The sequence below is a fragment of the Natrix helvetica genome (genome assembly GCF_964273705.1).
Source record: "Natrix helvetica genome assembly, chromosome: 5".
Lineage (NCBI taxonomy): Eukaryota > Metazoa > Chordata > Lepidosauria > Squamata > Natricidae > Natrix > Natrix helvetica.
Window position 1 is genome coordinate 17,523,921 of NC_138551.1, and position 21,828 is coordinate 17,545,748.

The 21,828-nt window shown below is 39.5% G+C and overlaps 1 protein-coding gene across 1 annotated transcript in view; it reads left to right on the forward strand.

Moving 5' to 3' along the window:
• The window catches only part of SPATA16 (spermatogenesis associated 16), a gene marked incomplete at its 5' end in the record, with an annotated part of 212,082 nt that overhangs the window by 27,092 nt on the left and 163,162 nt on the right, over positions 1-21,828 (forward strand). Inside the window, one exon of the mRNA XM_081953463.1 lies at positions 12,161-12,306. Within this exon, the coding sequence (XP_081809589.1) occupies positions 12,161-12,306 (146 nt within the window). The remainder of the gene's footprint in view (positions 1-12,160; positions 12,307-21,828) is intronic.

Below are 21,828 nucleotides of genomic sequence, written 5' to 3' on the forward strand. Positions count from 1 at the left end.
TTCTATTGTGGGAAAATGGGAGGGGGGATGGTACGGAGTTAGATGCTATTTAGCCATAACCAAATTCTTTCTAGAAAGCCAAGGTCATCCTTTGTCTTTGCACCTCTGCACCTGACTGGAATTGGATGGGTGGAATTGCCAGCAAGGCAGCGGGAGATTGGACCATGTGATGGACTTGTGGGTGTGGGGGGCAAGATCTTGAACTTTCAACTAGGTGGGGGAAACCGGGAAGCTTTCAGATTCGGGTTTTCCCAAATATGCCAACATGGCTCTCTTAATAAATTGGAACTTTGAGCAGTACTTTGCCTTGGACTCTGATTTACTTTTGGATGCTATTTGGAACCCTGACAGCCAGTGGGCCAGCGATCCCATGAAATCAGGATTCTGAGTGCCTTTGCTAAGCCAGATACCCAAATATTCCGCCATGCCTCAGGGATGATGGGGCAATTACATTCAAGAAAGAAAAAAAGAGATAACATAGTATCAAAACGTTTAGGAGGTCTTTTTTTGTGTGTGTTATTCAAGCAAACGTCTGCTAGGCATCTCTTTGAGTCTCTGTCTTTCCCAGTGGATGTTACAGACTTTTGACCAGGGGTGTCCAAACTTGGGAACTTGGGAACAGAATTTTGGGAGTTGAAGTCCACAAGTCTTAAAGTTCCCAACTTTGGACAACCCTGCTTTTGACTTTTCAAGGGCATTTTCTCACAAATGTCTTGAACTAAAGTCTCTCTACACCAGGGGTGTCCAAACTTGGGAACTTTAAGACTTGTGGACTTCAACTCCCAGAATTCCGGGAATTCTGGGAGTTGAAGTCCACAAGTCTTAAAGTTCCCATGTTTGGACACCCCTGCTCTACACCAAAGGTTCCTAAACTGGGTGTAATTACCCCCCCCCCCAATCAGACATGATTATTCAACAGGGGAGACAATTTGGGCATATTTAAGGATTAATTGGGTAATCTGAAAATATTTGTTTAATTATTTATTTATGAAATATGTTTGTCACCCATCTCACTGCAAGGTGACTCTTTTTTTATGAGTCGAGACAGTTGTGTAAAACAACAGAGTCTGTTTTTGTTTTTATTTGTTTTTGGGGGGGAGTTGGTTTTTTTGTGGAGATAATGACATCATTTGAAACAAGGAAACCAATTGAGTTAGGTCAACCATTTTAAGAACCACTTTTATGTTTTAAAACCTTTGATTTAAATAGACTTAGCTTCAGCACTTTCGGGGTCAAGAAATATGTCAGACTTGGAAGCCATCTTTTGCATTGGGCCTTCAGGCTTACCACATTTTCTACTGTGGGAAAACGGGAGGGGGGATTATATGGAGTATGGGAGATATATAGTCTAAATAACATTTCTTTCTCAGAGAGTCAAGGTCAACTGATCCTGCAGCTGCGATGAGGTGACTGAGAGACATCTCCAGTTCAGATGGTGCCTGATTGGACCATGTGATGGACATGTGGGTGCTGGGCAGGGACTTGGACTTTCATTTTGGGTGGGGAAAACCTGGAAACTTTCAGATTCAGGTTTTCCCAGATGTGTCAATATGACATCACTAATAAAATGGATCGTTGAGGAAACTCAAGCCTTGGAGTCTTCTTTCGTTGGGGGTGTTACTTGGAACCCTGACACCACAGCTTTGAGGGATACTTGACTTGATCTTAGGTGAGAACTTCTTAATTAATGCTCTTAATTCTCAAGACATTAATAGTTGCTCAAGACATCTATGGTAAATTACTCAACCCAAGAAGTACATTCATTATGATTGCTATTGCTGTCACACTTAATAATTTCAGTCCTTCTGACCCTGTAGATAAATGATAGATAGATGATAGATAGATGATAGATAGATAGATGATAGATAGATGATAGATAGATAGATAGATAGATAGATAGATAGATAGATAGATAGATAGATAGATGATAGATAGATAGATAGATAGATAGATAGATAGATAGATAGATAGATAGATAGATAGATAGATAGATAGATCGATAGATCGATAGATAGATGTGAAATTGAAAGACTGACTGGCAGAAAAACTCACCATCTGAAAGGGACCCTGTAAAATTTTCGTTCTGGGGGGGAACACAGAAGTAATATTTAAAGCACTATTGTGCCGAAAATGTACCAAAATCTGTCTGTTAATTCCATAAAAATATAATATTCCCAAAAGATTTACTCTCCTGCAAAAAATAAAAGCTCACGTGTTTCTATTTTATTCTCAGAGTACTTTGGAATGTATTTCTAATGTATTTTAAAAGTGTTATTTATCTTTGGGGAAATGGAATGGCAAGAAGTAGTTATTTTCCCCCTCCATGGAAATTAAATTGAAGTATGAGAAATCAGGGAGGCTGTATACTACAACAAAGATGATTGTGTCATGAAAGATAGGACATCCACACAGTGTTAGAAATTAATTTTGGAAATCTGCACTACATTTATGACAATTTCATAGACATTGTCTTCTCTTTAGAAAAAAAGTGAGAAAGATACTTTTTAACCATCCAATTGAGGAGGGAGGGGGAGGGAAGGAAGGAAGGAAGGAAGGAAGGAAGGAAGGAAGGAAGGAAGGAAGGAAGGAAGGAAGGAAGGAAGGAAGGAAGGAAGGAAGGAAGGAAGGAAGGTATTGGCTATAAGCACAGTACATTGTTTACTCATAATAGGAACTCAATTTCCTAATATAACAATTTGCATAAAAACTACATCAAGTTGAATGCCAAGCCACCGACCAGCTGTGTATATCAACCTCAATCTAAAGGCAAATTCCACTCAACCTTTCATTTTTAAAACAGAAAATAAAGCCCGACCATTATCTGCATTTGTTCATAGTTTCATCTTTTCCTTTTTAAAATTAAAATCCAATGCTTAATTTAATTTATATGTTCCTAGGCACTGAATAACTCCAGAATAACTCTGGTATCTCACAATGGGATATTAATAAAATAAAATATAAAATAAAATAAAATATGCATTTTATTTAATATAAAAAACATAAGATAAATAAAGTAAAAATAAAAATAAAGAAAAAATGGCAACTCCTGCCAAAACATAAAACATATACAAATTCATCCCATAAGGTAGGGGTGTCTAACTCGCGAAACCATGGCGGTGTCTCGTGACATATCGGGACTTTTTTTCCCCTTCGCCAAACCGGGCATGGGCATGGCCAGCGCGTGACACATCTGACCCATAGGCTGAGAGTTTGACAGCCCTGTCATAAGGGGCATCCAGCCAACTTGCTCCAAGCCTTGGAGAACAGCTACTGTACATCTTTAAGGCCCTCTCAAATATCATCAACGTGGGAGCCACCTGGAACGCCAAGAAAATCTGATTCTTCTGCCAGGTGCCATGATTGAGAAGGCACATTTCTGAAGTCCCAAAATATGACATTATTTAACTAAAGGGCATTTCCATAGTGAAACAACCCTTTCAGCTCATATCTGTCCCAGGCAGATATCACAATCATTGGTCAATCATTGCTGTACATAAATGAACTTTATCGCAAACTTACATGTGCTATTTTTTGGGAGGGGGAGAGCTCATGCTCAGGAAAAAAGGAAACATAACGCAGTGAAAATGCTTTTAATGCAGCCAAACTGTTTTACCAGTAAAGATATGGTACAATACAAGATCTGATTTAAATGAAGCTAATGAGCTGATTTCATATTATCTATCTAAATAGGCTCCCAGATAATCCAAGAAGCGGCATATTCATACCAGTGACATCTTTTTTTAAAAAAAATAAATAGTGTAATATGGAAGCACTAACTCATAAATATATTTTTTTCACTCATTAAGAGTAGATAAGTAGATAAGATCTACTCAAAAGCCATTGATAGGATGTAACTGTCTTTGGCACTGTGCTAAGTAAGTTTGGTATATGTGTTTTAGGTATATACTTTAGGTATATGTGTTTTCCTACAAAGCAAAGGATCCAGCTATCTGAACCAGCATTCAGTATGTACATCTAGGGCAGTGGTTCTCAACCTTCCCAATGCCGTGACCCTTTAATACAGTTCCTCATGTTGTGGTGACCCCCAACCATAACATTGGTGTCTCGGTTCCTAGGACCATTGAAAATATGTATTTTCCGATGGTCTTAGGCGACCCATGTGAAAGGGTCGTTCGACCCCCAAAGGGGTCCCCACCCACAAGTTGAGAACCACTGATCTAGGGTGTTGCAAACAAATTCCAAGAATAAATAACTACCCTAGTTAATACAAATCACTCATAAAAACCTTCCTGGGCCAAGATATTACCATGCATTTCAGACCCCCAACATTGTCAATGTCCACCTAGCTCATTGACAGCACCACAAGAATAACAGATAATAAAACTCAATGACAGCAATTGCAGAAGAGTTTGCATAAAGCCTAGTAAATTTAGCGGCACTTGGATGGCAGCTGCATGTAGATTTAGTATTGAATTAACATGAAATGAAAATTTCAAGATATTGTGCAGGAAGTTATTTACACATCACTCATTAACAATAAAAACATGATTTTTTTTTAATCAGCTCACTCAGCTGAAAATGTATCCTAAGCTGTCACTAAAATGTTGAATTGCTTAAGGAAGCAAGGCAGATTGAACAGTGAGCAGTGATAGCACTAAGATATAATTTGAATTTTTTTTTTTATATATAAACGCACACATACACAGATAGCAACTCATTCAATCATTCGCCAGACCCTTTCTCAACCTGACTCTCTTCGGATGTGCAATTGCTGAAACTCTCAGTCCTAAAATACTGTTTAAGTTAGTCCCAAAGCATTGGGAAGATACTTGTTGGGAAGTGGTTCATTATTCTAGTTTCCCATCCTCTTTCTCGGAATTCACTATTGGATAACACCATCCAGAATATTTTTTTTTCTTCATCAGGTACAACAAATTTAGGATGAAGGCCTAAATTTATAAATAAATACAAACGTAAGGTAAACCACTCCAAACTCGACTGCAGAAAATATGACTTCTGCAACAGAATGGTCAATGCCTGGAATGTACTATCTGACTATGTAGTTTCTTCCCCAAACTGCCAAAACTTTAACCTTAGGTTGTCTACTGTTGACCTCACCCCATTCCTAAGAGGTCTATAAGGGGCGTGCATAAGCACACCAATGTGCCTACCATCCCCGTCCTAATGTTTCTTTTTATGCGTATCCATGTCATGTATCCAAAATCATGTTTATACATAGATGTTGTCTAATACATGTTTGATGAAATAAATAAAAATCTACCTACAATCTAGCAAATTGCAGTGAATGGTGTGCAATACTCCAATGTGTAGTACCATAACCTCCCATAAAAGGTACTTCCTGAAAGAAAGACCATTTCTGTAATAAGAAAACATCAATATGTTACGTGATCACTGAAGATGCTCAGAAAAACCTTGAACAGTCAGACGTAATCCGTGTAGAGTCAACCATTTAGTTTCCATAGCATTCAAGCAGCTTCTTCCATAAGCAAGATATGGGGACAATAACTTGATTGTGTGCTCTATCACAACTCCTTGTTGTGACAATCTGCAATCAGCCTGGGGTTCCTGCTGGCTATTCACATATCACCACAGAAATTTAATCAAACACTTTGCACTGGTTTTGCTGATAAGAAATAGGTGGGAGCAGGGCATAATTTAATTTTTCATAGAAAATGTTCACAAAAGAAGAGAAAAGGAGGGGCCACAGATCTGGGCTGGCATTAGATGTGAAATTTTAAACTTTGAGAAGGAGATGGGAGAAGTAGAAAACAAGGACACAATGGCTGGAAATTTATATGATCTATGGTTTCATTTATATGGAACTATGATCGTTGTAGATAGCTTTGACTGTTGAAGAGGCATGACCTTAGCAAAGCACAATATGGATTGGCAAACTTGAGTTGGATTAGGAAGCTTTTATACTGCTGAAGGTGTCAGGCCTGCAGCCATCTTTTCTTTTGGATCTTTGGCCCGCCACACTTTCTATAATTTTACTATGCATTTTCTATTGTTGGAAAATGGGAGGTGGGATTGTACTGAGTTAGATGCTATGTAGCCATAACAAAATTCTTTCTAGAAAGCCAAGATCATCATTTGTCTTTGCACCTCTGCATCTGACCAGAACTGGATGGGTGCAACTGCCAGCATGGCAGTGGAAGATTGGACCATGTGATGGACTTGTGGGTGGACCCCTGACATTTTGAACTTTGAGAAAGAGATGGAAGAACTAGAAAACAAGGTCATAATGGCTGGAAACTAGGATCGTTGTAGATAGCTTTGTCTGTTGAAGAGGTATGATCTATGAAAGAACAATGTGAGTTGGCAAACTTGAGTTGGATTAGGAAGGCTTTATATTGCTGAAGGCTTGTTAGTTAGAAGGGTTAAGTCCAGAAAGGAGTTCAGGAAGATTGACAAGGAAGAAGGGGAAGAAATTCTGCAGAGCTTATCTACTCAATGCAGATGGCTATGGTCAGAATCAAGGTTAATGAAAGAACCAAAATGTTACTTACCTCTCATAGAAAAAGCCAGGTGGCAGAACATGGTCATCTGTATTTATAAGTCCTTAACTGTAAATTAGGATATAGGTAGTCTATGCAAATAGAATAATACATGTATGTATAAAACCAATTTTATACAGTACCTACTAATATGTATCCAAGCAAATATAAAAAATATGCTACATAATATTAAGCTGAGTTGGGAAACTATTGAGTCACTTGGCAATTTAGAATCTAAAGTTACTGTTTTTAATACAAAACGGGCCGTAGGAAAAGGGAGTAATGTTATGCAATATTCTGATAGTAAATGATGCTTACAAAGATTGGCTGGGAAATTAAACTCAACATTATCTGTTTGTTTAATAAATGTGGGGGGGAAATGTGTTTTTTGTGCCGAAGTTTATCAAATCATGAGAAACCACAGCAAAGCAAGTCACATATTGTTTTCCCATAAGATAAAAAGTTTCAAAAATAATCTTTCCTCAAAAATGAATGTCTTTAGCTCTTGGGTCATTTGTTTTGCTATTTTCTGTATCTTTTCCTTTTTATGTGAAAACTATACTGAGATTTCCCCATAGGATGATTAATGGCACTGCAACACTTTAAATCCAAGTTCATTTTTTCCATTCCACATCAAAACGTTCAATAAATTCTTCAAATGTGAAGAACTGAATTCTTCAGAATTCGCAAGTCAATAAAAGTTTCCTTTCAAAGAATTCAGAGGACATCTTTCATGCAAAACCACCTGACATTTGTCAATATTTAAAACCTGGCAGTCCCCTTACTTTTGAACTTGGGGAAATTATTAAGGGCATACAGATATATAGATAAGTACGTGCGTACGTACATACATACATACATACATACATACATACATACATACATACACACATGTATGTATGTATGTATGTATGTATGTATGTATTGTGTCACAACCCCTGGTATACCCAAATATAGGAGGGAGCACACTGCTTCCCTTTTCTGTTTTTCGGCTCACTCCAGGGGACCATCCAGGCAGAAAACCATCTTTTACGTTGCCTTTGTTACATTTGTGTTGCATTTGTGCTGATAAATAAATAAAGGGAGACTAGTATAGATCTATACTAGAACTATCTATACTAGATAAATCTATAGATAGGGTATGGCTAGCTGATGAGAGCTAAATAGCTTGAAATAGATCTATACTCATCTCCCTTTATTTATTTATCAGCACAAATGCAACATACATACACACACACAGAGAGAGAGAGAGAGAGAGAGGGAGAGAGAGAGAGAGAGAGAGAGAGAGAGAGAGAGAGAGAGAGAGAGAGAGAGAGAGAGAGAGAGAGAGAGATGCAGTCTGCAAATAAGGGAATATATAAACTCCATCAAGTCTTGAAGGTTGATGTTACATCCAAACAAATATCCAAATGTTTGACAAGACCTTGGTGTTTTCTGGGGTGTTTGAAAACATTTCTCAGTGAGTTTTAGTTGCATTTAGATCTTATCCTCACTGAAACACTTCAAAGGATATATACATGATAGGAGTAAAATTGCAAGCAATGAACTCCCTGGTTTATAGCGTTTACATATAAGAAGATGATATGGCAATTTGAAACTGAGAAGTGTCATACACAATCCTCTTCTTTTTCCTGGAAAAGGCAAGATCATCTTAAAGAGGTGTCATATTTAGCATTTATGTAGCATATTCCAAGGTTCTGTAGTCCTGACATCTGACATCTTCTCAGTCTGAAAATGGGGAACAAACTGTTCAGGTAGTTCTCAACCAGGGGTGGGCTGCTACGGGTGCCAGAGAACCTCCAAATTCCACTCCTGGCTGGTTTTCTAAGAATTGCTCTAAGGAACTAGGCATAATAGCTGTAAAAATAAATACCTAAACAACTGGTCCTTTGCAAGACCAAATGGTCCCATTCGCTGTTGAAACTGAAAGCAAGAAAGGATCAGAAGGCTAACATTAAAAATAAAGGTTTTGACTGAAAGATGAGAAGAATTCCCCAGTCTGGTAAAGTAATGAAAGTCTGTGTAAAAAGGTGATGGACTTCCCTAGCTGGAGATTTTGAGATGGGGGCTAGAAGGGCATTCCTGGAATTAATAGCTTTCTACACCAAACAAGAAGCTGGACAAAGCTAACCTGCATGAACCCTTCTAGTCCATATATTCCACGTTTCTATGAATCTCTTTGTAGGAGAAAGGAGAAGCTGTAAAGCAAGACCCAAGAATGAAAGCCCTTCTCTTCTTTCTCCATTCTTTCTCCATTCTTCCTCCCAAATTCATTTTTTTTCTCCAGTGTACATTTCTCTTAGTCACAGGCTATGTCACACTAAATTAGGATTAACAACTCACGGAACTCTTTTGGTCCTTCCACCATGACAGACTGTAAGCCCGGCTCAAATTCAAGACTTGATTTCTGTGGCTTGATTTTAGGGTTTCTGGTCTGGTAAATCAAGCTGGAAATAGAAATGTGAGACCTCCAGAAGGTGAAGTGCTTCCTTCTCCCTAGTGGTGGAGGCAGCATCCAGGCTGGGTTAACCTTCATCCACTCACTGTGAGGACTTGGTCTGATAACGTTGTTTAACCACGCCCCTGCTTGGTAGACCCAGCTTTTGACTCAGTCCCTCGATGAGGGCGGCTGCGTCATCGCTTTCTCCGGTCTTTTAACAAAGTTGGATGTGGATTGAAAAGAGTTGGAGGTTCAATTAAGGCGTTGGGAACAATAAGGAGTGCCAGAAAGTGACCCCAGCATCAAAGTCCCTCGTGGGACAGTGAATTTGGAGGGGTCTGAGCCTTAAAACCCTATCAGGGTATGTAGGCTGTCGCTTGGGCAAAAGCGACTCAAATGGCATTAATCGACTTCCCGCGGTTTGTAGCAGCCCGCTGGCTCTCAGATTCGCCTTCCCTATTTAAACGCTTATCTGCAAACAAAGAAACTATTTGGCTCCCTGCTGGGAACACGCTTTGCCACTCCTGTCAAACAGTTGAGAGGAACCTCCAGTGATGGAGCATCAGCATTTTCTGAAGTCAAGCCGTTCCACTGATTAATTGTTGGGTATGAGGAAATTTCTCCTTCGTTCTAGGTTGGTTCTCTCCTTGATTAGTTTCCATCCATTGCTTCTTGTTCTGTCTTCAGGGGGTTCTGAGAATAGGTCAACCCCCTCTTCTGTGTGGAAGCCGCTTAAGTCTGCCACAAAACTGGGATTATTTTTTTTTGAAGTTAATCAATATGTTTTCAAGTCTAGAGGCCTTAAATTACTTGATTGCCTACATTCATTCTGAAATGAAAAGCTGAATTTCAGCTAGAGATTAATGAGAATAACATTGTATTTTCCCCACTCAAATTCCCCAACTTTAAACTGTTTTTTTTAATCAAAAGCAAATCTTCCAATCCTTTTCTTACAATTAGACCAGCAGTAGTGATTAATTGGAGGTAAGCATATCAACAATTTAATTAATAACGATTGATAATGTTAGCAAAAGAAGCCACAGAAAGAACTGGGAAGAGCGGAAAGTGAAATTCAATGGAAATAAGTTATTCTCTCTAATACAGGGGTGTCCAAACTTGGCAACTTTAAGACTTGTGGATTTCAACTCCCAGAATTCCCCAGCCAGCTGGCTGGGGAATTCTGGGAGTTGAAGTCCACAAGTCTTAAAGTTGCCAAGTTTGGACATCCTTGCTCTAATATATTACCTTATTTAATATATCCCTCCAAATTTACTTCTCCAAGACATTTGGTGCCCATGTGTCAGAAATCCAATGGTGCAGGTTGCAACCACTGTTGTCATCACAGAAAAAGAAGATACGAAATGGAGAGAAAATTGCTCTCTTCCTATGGTGCCTCCTGAACCGCTCTATATTAATAGGGAGAGAACATTGGATTTAAATTTCAGAATGGTTTTGAGGCATGCAATGATAGGGTGATTATTCTATATTGCATTTTGTGGGAGAAGAACACGGATGAAAACCAGTGTGCAGCAGCTGCCAAAAAAGCCAACACAGTCCTAGGCTGCATAAACAGAGGGATAGAATCAAGATCACGTGAAGGGTTAATACCACTTTATAATGCCTTGGTAAGGCCACACTTGGAATACTGCATCCAGTTTTGGTCACCACAATGAAAGAGTGCAAAGAAGAGCAACAAAGATGATTAGAGGACTGGAGACTAAAACATATGAAGAACGGTTGCAGGAACTGGGTATGTCTAGTTTAATAGAAAGAAGGACTAGGGGAGACATGATAGCAGTCTTCCAATATCTCAGGGGTTGCCACAAAGAAGAGGGAGTCAAACTGTTCTCCAAAGCACCTGAGGGTAGAAAAAAAGCAATGGGTGCAAACTAATCTCAGGGGTTGTCACAAAAAAGAGAGAATCAAACTATTCTCCAAAGAACATGAGGGGAGGACAAGAAGCAATGGGTGGAAACTAATCAAGGAGAGAAGCAACTTAGAACTGAGGAGAAATTTTCCTGACAGTTAGAACTATCAATCAGTGGAACAGCTTGCCTCCAGAAGTTGTGAATGCCCCAGCACTGGAAGTCTTTAAGAAGATGTTGGATAGCCATTTGTCTGAAGTGATGTAGGGTTTCCTGCCTGGACAGGAGGTTGGACTAGAAGACCTCCAAGGTCCCTTCCAACTCTGTTATTCTATTCTATTCTAAATCTGAAAATAAACCTGTTGCCTCCGTAAAGTATTCTGCAATCCACTTCTCATGTGATTCCCTTCCATAAAGCAAGAATTAAGAGCAGAAATGATTTCCATTTCAATATGATTTTTCCACTTAATTTTTTTCACAATTTTCTTGGTGGATGGATCCAAGCGAATCTGAAACTCTTCAGAGCTGTGCAAGTAAAAAATTGAGAGAGGAGTTTTTAAAATTTCTTTGGGGAAATCACCTTTTCTCCCTGACTGAAGGATATGAAAATCAAACTCTTTGTCTTATCGCTGGGAAAAAATGTTTCTAATGGTCCATTCAGTTCATCCATCATATGTTCAAAGAAGTCTCTTTGGGAATCTTAGTCAAAGAGTAGCATTTAATCGTGCGCCAACAATGAACATGAGGGAAAGAGAATGCATAGCCCATGAAGCTGTTATGGGTATATAGATATCTAAGACTCCAAACATCAAAGGCCTTCTAGATAATATCTTTCCCTGCTACTTTTCCACACAGACCTTATTCAGTGTCACAAAAAGGAAATTTGACACTTCGAATCAGATGACGGATCCTAGAACTGTGATGGTGAACCTATGACATGCATGCCAGAGGTGGCATGTAGAGCCCTCTCTGTGGGCACACCAGCTGTCGGCCAGCCCAGCTGAACCGTGCATGCACACAGGCCTCCTGCCAGCCAACTGGTCTTCATTGGGGGGGGCACATGCACAGGGGGCACTCCCAGGCTCAGCGTCTTAGCCACTGAGCCACCGCGTCCGTTAAAAATTTGGTCATAGGTAAGCCCATATCTCTGAATTTTAACTCCCTGCATGAAGGCTATGAGGTTAACATATTAACTTCTCCTTCAAGGTTATATAGTAAGCACAGTATGTTTCTCTGTGCAAAACCTAGATCATACTATATTTCATTTCATCCCTGAATGTAATTTACTTATTATCAAACTAAAAGTAAGTCAGTGTTTTCACTCTGTTTCATGTTTTGGCTTTCTTTTCTTTTCCTTTTCCTTTTCTTTTTTGAAGCTTTGCAGCAAAGGTGCAGCTTTAGGGAAGCCCTTTGAAGCCTGTCCAAGAGATATTTCAAGTATCGCCAGTTTTATTGAAACCAAGCTTGTAAACTGCTACTTGAAGATGAGAAAGCCTGATCTTGCTCTGAACCATTCGCACAGGTAAAAATAAAATGCCCTGATGCATTTTTCTTTCTTTCTTTAGATAAACCCTCCAACACATACTTGTAAATAGATGCTGAAAGGTCAGGTGTGTGTGTGTGTGTGTGTGTGCAAGCATGTGTGAAAAGTTGTCTAAAATCATGCATGACCTCGCGATCCAGCAAATACAGTGCTGCGTTGTCTACCCTGATTGTCTTTACTGCCTAGGAAATGTCAAATAACTTTTATTCATCTCTGACCAGAATGAAAGTATAGTTCAATTCGTCTTCAGCACACCAACTACGTTAAAGATTTGCTCTTTGGTTTGTAGATCTTAGAGAAGTGTGAATCAAAACGATGGGAGCAGAACCAATACCGTCTATTGAAAGCACGGGAAGGCTCCGGAAGCTTTCCTTGAGCCTCTGGGAGGGCGAAAACTGCTTCTCTGGGCTCTGGAGGCAGGAAACAAGCCAGTTTCCAGACTTCCAGAATCTCCAGTAGGCCTGTTTCCCCCCTCCCCCAGCTTCCACACGGGCCTTGCACTTACTCGGCATGATGAACAGACCACGCCCTGGAGACTCCTGGGAGGGGAGGGTGAGTTGGGAGACTCCTGGGACGGGAGGGATGAGGTGGGTACTCCTGGGAGGGGTGGGCATGGCCAGCCAGAGGTAGCATTTCAGGGTTCACCAAACTGGGCAGAATCCTAGCTAGAGGATCGCCTGAACCCGTCTGAACCCCCAATACCCCACCCCTGCTTATGACCGTTTTTCACACTTACAACCTTTGTAGCATCCCCACGATCATGTGATCAAAATTCTGACTCATACTTATGACCGTTTCTGTATCCCAAGGTCACGTGATCCCCTTTTGCAACCTTTGGACCAGCAAAATCAATGGGGAACGTCAGATTCACTTAGCAGCTGTGCTACTAACTTATCAATTTCGGTGATTCGTTTAACAACTGTGGCAGAAAAGGTTATAAAATGGGGCAAAACTCACTTAACAAATGTCTCGCTTAACAACAGAAATTTTGAGCTCAATTGTGGTCGTAGGTTGAGGATTCTCTGGATCTAGATGATTACTAAGGAGCAATATCTAGATAGAAAATAGTGCAGTGCTTGTCCAGATTGTTGAAGACCATAGATCAGGGGTATCCAAACTTGGGAACTTTAAGACTTGTGGACTTCAACTCCCAGAATTCCCCAAGTTTGGACACCCCTGCCATAGATGGTAGCTATAGGCTGCATTTCCCCCATCTTTCATTCAAGTAGCATTTCATTCATGCTACAAATCCATGCAGTTTTATTGAACTAATGTGAAGTATACCTTTACTCCAAGTTCTATCCTTCACAAACCTAGCATCCATGTGGGATGTGTGGCTATGTTAGTATCTCTAGATCATAAGATCTGGGAAGTGGACCGAGATAGCAACAGCAATCGCGCTTAGACTTATATACGGCTTCAGAGCCCTCTCTAAGTAGTTTACAGCCCTCTCTAAGTAGTTTACCGAGTCAGCATATTGCCCCCAACAATCCGGGTCCTCATTTTACTGACCTTGGGAGGATGGAAGGCTGAGTCAACCTTGAACCTGGTGAGATTCGAATTGCCAAATTGCAGGCAGTTGGCAGTCAGCAGAAGTAGCCTGCAGTACCGCATTCTAACCACTGTGCCACCACAGCACTTCATATTTTTGAGAGGTGATTCTGATGTTAGAGAGTTTATGACTTATCCTAAAGGCAGAGGAATCTGAAGAACTGTCTGTTCTCTCTTACTTCTTAGAGGATGCCATGGCATCAATTAGTAAAATACCTGAGATTGTTATTAGTTGCTTCCAGCTCTCCTTGAGTTCCCTAAAATGTTTACTATTCAAATTGTTTGTTTGTTTGTTTGTTTGTTTAGCGTATGACATATCATACATGGACTTTGCAATCTATATAAACATTTCTTCAAGATGTAAAAATATGAATGTTAAAAAGATCTATATTCAGTATACCAACGTTTAGGCCAGGGGTATCAAACTCATGTCATCACAGCAGCATCATGTGATGTATAAGGATTTTTTCCCCTTCACTAAACCAGGCATGGGCGTGGCCAGCACATGATGCTTCTTGCCCACAGGCTGAGAGTTTGACAATCCTGGTCTAGGCCATCTAGCCATTAAAGCACAGCATTGCTTATATTTAAAAAATCAGATACTGGCCCAATATATGTTCTCAGCTTATACCCAGTCACCATGTGATCTATAGTTGGATGTAGACCCTGCAGTCACACTGAGGGGAGAATACTATGCCCCATTTATACAGTGAGAATAGTATAAACTATACACTGTGATATTTTTTCCTTCCTTCCTTCCTTTTCTTCCTTCCTTCCTTCCTTTCTTCCCTTCCTTCCTTCCTTCCTTCCTTCCTTCGTTCCCTTCCTTCCTTCCTTCCTTCGTTCCCTTCCTTCCTTCCCTTCCTTCCTTCCCTCCATCCCTCTTTCCTTCCTTCCCTTCCTTCCTTCCCTTCCTTCCTTCCTTCCCTTCCTTCCTTCCCCTGCTTCCTTCCCGTTGGGTAAACAAAGCAATGGCTTAGAACTATCCACTATTTCTAAGAATCTGTACAGGTGCCCCCAAGATATTTTTCGAAATAAACTTGATGCTGAAAGTTGAAGCTTAATTGCGCAACTTTGCAACTTCCTATTTTATTTCTTTTTAATTAAAGTCAGGTGGGGCATGGAAGGATTTGATCAATGCTTGGATGACCACCTGTGCATTGCAGAACATGCAGTGAGCAATGGGTTGGATGTGGCAAGTTAACCCCCCTCTCTTTCTTGTATTCCTCCAAGAAGAAAATAAATTGAATTCAATTCACCTAAGCTCTCTTGCCTTCCCGGAATGAACCATCTCTGTAATGAACGATATGCTACAGAGTCTGTCAAAACTTCTCAACAACACTGGAAGATTTCATGCATGCAAAGCAGCTCTTTAAAATACCTGGGTTTGAAGGGGAGGTGATATGATATGGCTGTTTCACCCACCCTTAAAGATAGATCATAAATTAAACTACAGCTATTTGATTCTGTCGCAAAATAGTAGTCACCCAGGTGTCACTTACCTGGGAAAGTAGCTGTGTAGCTAGAACAGAAATTAAAACCCATTTCATTCTCTTATACAAAGAACCTTCCGGAAGACGAATGGCTACTTTAAGTATGCCACTGTTTCTTAATTACTGGGATAGGAAATATTGTACAAATTACTCAAATGATCTTTTTATTAACTTACTTATAGTTGGGTGAGCCACAATTTGGATGATAATACTTGTTATACATTATGTTCATTACGCTGTATAGATATTTGTGGCTCATATTTCACAAGAAGAGAGAAGTCTTTTGTATGCATGAATACAATTTGTAAAGTAATAAAAGTGAATATTAAAAATCTATATTCACATGGAGAGATGTCCTTCCAGCCCTATCCGACCCTGATTTTTTCCTAATATCTGAAATAATTAGGGTTATTTTTACACCAAGCAAAATTTCCTCAGCACACACCCTAAAAATATTTATTTATTTATTTTTAATATATTTTTATTATTTTTACATTTAAAAACAATGCAATACCGCGGAGTCGGGGTGACCCTACAGTCACATTATATACAGCTAGTTTCAACCATTAACAGTTAAACTACTTGATACATTGTCTATCCTTCTGTCTAATCACAATATATACATTTGTTCCAGTCTTGTCATCTTGTCTTATACCAATCATAAAATCTATTTCATACCTCAAAATATTCTGATTCCCCTTTATTTTTAAGGTTCAAGAGTGAGCCTATCTGCTTCTGCACAGGCCAACACTTTTCTGATTATATCTAGCTCTGATGATGTATTTTCTTTTTTCCAATACTGTGCATAGGTTATGCGCGCTGCAGTTAGTATATGTATAATTAGATAGAGTGTATCTTTCTTAAACCCCTCCGGTATTATGCCTAGGAGAAATGTTTCTGGTTTAAACATAATTTGTTCTCCCACCATTTGTTCTAGCCATGATTGAATCATTTTCCAATATTTTTTTGCCTCATTTCACGTCCACCACATATGATAGAAAGTGCCTGGTGTTTTTTTACCCTTCCAACAGTTTGGGGCCAGATTTTTGAACATTTTGGAAAGCCGTGCTGGGGGGAGATGCCATCTGTAGAACATCTTATAAAGATTTTCTTTATACGCCGTAGCCAATGTTAGTTTCTGATTAAGTATCCAAAGTTTTTCCCACTTAGCCAATTCCACATTGTAACCGAAATTTTTCGCCCAGGCGACCATGGTTTCTTTGACATGTTCCTCCTCTAGCTTATATTCCAACAAGAATCTATACAGCACTTTGATCAGTCTATTTTCTGACTGTATCAAAAGTTTATCTAATATTGTGTAGTCTTTCATTCTTCATTCTTCCTTCTTCCTTCTTCCTATCCTGTGCATACCTTGATTGTATCTGTAGATAAGAAAGACCACCATTCTACTTGTACTCCTAGTGATGTCAATTCTGATCTAGTTTTGAGCTCCCCCTGTCTGTTCAATAACTCTTTATATGTGACTATATTTTCCATATTGATTAAATTTGGGTGTATGTATGTTTCCATCCTAGATAGCCAAATAGGTATTTTGGTATAGTGGTCATGTTTAATTTTGTACCATATTAGTAACAGAGATTGTCTGATGTAATGTCTACTAAAATATTTGTGTGCAGATCTTTTTTCATACCAGAGAAAGACATGCTTGGAGGTCATGGCCTTCCAATTTGAGTAATCTTTTATTTTTCAGCATTATCTGTTCCCTTAGCCATGTTAGTATGGCCTCAGTATAATAGAGTTCCCAATCTGGTATGCCAAATCCTCCTTTTTCCTTAGTGTCTTGCATAGCCTTAAGTTTTATTCTTGGTTTTCTTCCCTGCCAAATAAATTTCGAAACCAATTGATTCAAATCCTTGAAGACACTTTTTTCTAATTTAATGGGAATATTCTGAAATAGAAAAAGAAATTTTGGTAATATATTCATTTTTATAACTGCGATCCTACCCATCAGGGATAGTTGTAGGTTTTTCCACCTTTCTAGATCTTTCTTAGTTTTATTAATCAAATTAGTATAATTATCTTCTTTGATGGTCATACACCTCGCAGATAAATGTACACCAAGATATTTAACTTTTTTGACAATTTGGATACCCAATTTCTTCGTTAACTCCTCTTTCGCTTTTGACGTCATATTCCTAAAAATATTTATTTTTAAACCCAGAATAAATGTTATTAGAGCCAAACCAGCAATCTCAGCAGTTGGGTGAAATATATATTATGGTATATGGAATCTACCTTAGGAAATGAAGATGAGATGTTGTCTAGGGATTGATCAGATAAATGTGGGGGGGACCCCACAGTTGCATAGCAAGCCAAGAAAAAAAACATCAGACAGGATCCTCCTTAATTTAGCAGAATGTAAAAAGAGACAGTGGGAGATTTGTATTTTCAAATTTGCATGCTTGTGTTAATGGAATTGTATAATAGGGTAGAATTAGCTCTTCTGGTTATGTTTCCTGTTTACTGGGGAAAGCTACAGAATGCAAGTAACAGTGCCAAATATGCAATTAATATTGCACACTATCCAATTAATATTGTCAGGAATGAAAGTACCAGCTCTGTGGTCCACTGTTAAAAGCATCTGGGTTCAGATGAAAGGACAAGGTAATAGAAAGGATCCTTGCTAGGACTCTGCTACAGACCATAAAACCAGTCAGAAGAAGTGAGCAAAGATTTATTAAAGCAGATACCTGACAGTATCTGAAGTAGATACCTGAACTCTCAAAAAAAGCATGAAATGGTTGTGATGGGAAACTTCCGTTACTCAGATATCTATTGGAAAACGAATTCTGCCAAACAATTCAAGATGCTAGATGAATTCTTGACATTTTTTTTTTCTTTTGAAGTTTTATTTAGAGACTAAAGGGTCTCCTACCTTGGATTTAGTCTTTCGTATCAGGGATAAGTTTAGTGAAGATATTAAAATAATGGATATTTTGATACAAGCGGCCATGCATTCTTAGGTTTCTTGACTCTTGATCAACACATCAACCAACTCCAACCATGGGTTTAGAAAAGTCAGGTTCTCATAAACTAGAATAGATAGTAAGGAAGTTGCCGTGGGAAGAAACATTAATATGTGAAGGGGTTGAAGTCAATTTGCAAATACAGAAGACAGAAGATCAGAATTGAAAGGGACCTTGGAGGTCTTCTAGTCCAATCCCCTGCTTAGGCAAGAAACCCTTCAGACAAATGGTTATCCAATCTCTCCTTAAAAACTTCCAGTGTTGGAGCATTCACAACTTCTGGAGGCAAGTTGTTCCACTGATTAATTGTTCTAACTGTCTGGAAATTTCTCCTTAGTTCTAAATTGCTTCTCTCCTTGATTAGTTTCCACCCTCAGGTGCTTTGGAGGATAGCTTGACTTCCTCTTCTTTGTGGCAGCCCCTACAATATTGGAAATTATTGACCACTCTCTGAATATGAGCCAGCAGAATGAGAGAGCTTCTAGAATGACTAATACAGTTCTGAGCTACATTGGGAGAAACTTTATATCTAAGTAGAGGTGGTATTCAACCAGTTCGTACCAATTCCCCCAACTGGTAATGGAAATCGTGGGTGGGCCTGCCCATCTGCCCCAGCTATATGCTGTCCTATTTAGGCAGATTTTGAGGCTGGGCGCAGGCGCAGAAGCGAACTGATGGTAACAAAATGTGAAACCCTCCACTGTTTCTAAGATATCTGAAGTACTTATCTCCCTCTACTCTGCACAGGTGAGTCCATACCTGAACCCCAGATTTCCAAAAGAATATTGACAGGTTAGAATGAATTCAGAGGACAATGACAAAGATGAGGACAAGCCTAATGACAGGGAAGGCTAAGAAAATCTTGGATGTTCAATCTGGAGGGGGGAAAAACTCCTGCAAAGACTCAGTTTCATTGTTTAGGTATATAAAAGATGCCCTAGGATACATCATCAGGAGCTATATTTCACTGCCATAGAAACCAGAAATAATAATGGGTGTAAGTTGCAGCTACCTATATTTAGTTTAAATATAGGGGGGGGGGGATTCTGTCAGATGTATATAAAATGGCACAGCCTATCTACAGAGGCTGGAAGTTCTCAGTCCCTGGAGGTTTTTTCAGAAGAGGCTCTTAAGGATGTTTCATTGGTTTTCTTTCACACTACAGAGGGCTGAACTCAAGGGTGCTCGTGGTTCCTTCCAAATTTAGAGCACTTTGATTTTATTATCCTTACTGAAGATAAATGCAGCTGTAAAGAGTAGAAAGCCAGCAGACCTTGTAGAAAATGGGACAACATAAGAACTGAAACAGCTTCTTGGAAGAGAAACACAACATTTTCCAAGGAAATGCACCCTTGGAGTAAGAACATAAGCAATGTCCATCTAGCCCAGCTGCCTGTTGTCACATTAGCTAACCAACTGTACCAGGAAGCCTACTAGTCTCCTAGCAGATGGCCTTCAGAGGAAGCCACACTGCCATTAAAGTTAATAGATATTGATTCCCATTTATTGTTAGTTGTGAAGTCATGTCCGACCTATCACGGCCCCATGGACAACATTCCTCCAGGCCTTCCTGTGCTCTGCCATCCTCTGGAGTCCATTTAAGATCATACCTACTGCTTCGGTGACTCCATCCAGCCATCTCATTCTCTGTCATCCCATTCTTCTTTTGCCCTCAATCTTTCCCAACATTAGGCTCTTCTCCAGTGAGTCCTTCCTTCTCAATAGGTGGCCAAAGTATTTGAGTTTCATCTTCAGGATCTGACCTTCTAAAGAGCAATCAGGGTTGATCTCCTCTAGGACTGACCGGTTTGATTACCTTGCAGTCCAAGAGACTCGCAGGAGTCTTCTCTAGCACCATAGTTCAAAGACCTTAATTCTTTGGTGCTCAGCCATTCTTATGGTCTAACTTTCACAGCCATACATGGCAACTGGGAAAACCGTAGCCTTGACTATATGCACTTTTGTTGGCAGGATGAGGTCTCTGCTTTTTGATTCCCATAGCTTCCACTAATTAATCCAATCCTTTTTTTAAAGCTGGAGAAGCAGTAACCAGCACCGCATCTCAAGATGTCCCCAAGGTGAATTCGAAAGGAAGGGCAATCTCTGTCAATCTTACGCACCCAAGAATTTGCATAAGGAATCAATTCTCTATCAGCAGTTAAAAGTTGGATAGAATTTTTTTAAGTGTGTTTCTATGCTTAAAATCAACAGATGAAAAGGTATGTCAGTCATATCCTTACTCATATCCTCTTTTTTCTGGCAAAGCTTCTAATGTTGCTCCCTCTTGGCTAGTTTATTTTTCTTCTCCTTGACTAACTTACCTCGCTCCCTCTTGGTTAGCTTTCCTTTCAAACAGAGGAGATTGCTCCCAGTTTCTCTTGGATATTTGTTAAAGCTTTGATGCTCCTTAGAGATAGTTGCATTTTAACCTGCTTTTTTTTAAAAAAAAAATTATTCCTTTGCTTTTTATGGTGGTTTCGGTAATTTGTTGAATACTGTAGTTGCAACACCCTGTAGATATCAAGGACTGTCAGTATTCCACACTTGGAATACTACATCCAGTTCTAATCAGCACAATACAAAAAAGATGTTGAGACTCTGGAAAGAGTGCATAGAAGAGCAAAAAAAAAATGATTAGGGGGATGCAGGTTTAAACATACAAAGAACAGTTATAGGAACTGGGTATGTCCAGTCTAATGAAAAGAAAGGTAAGTGGGTACATGATAGCACTGTTCCAATATTTGAGGGCTCCTACAAACTCAAGATAATTTAGAATAGAATAGAGCTGGAAGGGACCTTGGAGGTCTTCTAGTCCAGCCTCCTGCTCAAACAGGAGAACCGATACTGTTTCCTAGAAGTGACTGTCTATTTCTAAAGCACCAAAAGGCAAGGCAAGAAACAATGGTTGGAAACTAACCAAGAAGAGAAGCAACCTAAAACTAAGGAGAAACTTCCTAATGGTGAGAGCAATTAACCAATGACATTTCCTAATGGTGAGAGCAATTAACCAATCAGAAGTCGTGAGTGCTCCAGAACTGAAGGCTTTCACAAAGAGATTGGACAAACATGTGCCTGCAATGATATAAAGTTTCCTGCTCAAGCAGCGGGTTGGATTAGAAGACCTCTGAGGTCCCTTCCAATTCTATTATTCGACGTTTGCAGGATGTGTAGAATAAAAGAGTAAAAAAAAGTTACAATGGTAGCTGTAACCGTAGGATCGGAGCTCCCTGTATGCTATGTATATAGAGAATCAGCAAAAATTAGCAGACAGTCATTAGAAACTAATAAATGCTGTTCAGGTGAACCCAGAAAAGGAATAAAATGAATTCTTCCATGCATTCCAATGAAAGCAAAATGGGTTGTTCTCCTCCCTTCAGGGCTGTACCGTAAGACAACTAGGAGCATCAGATGAAGGCCACTAGCATTTATCTTTCTCCAATAAAATTGGGGGGGGGGAACGACTATCAGAT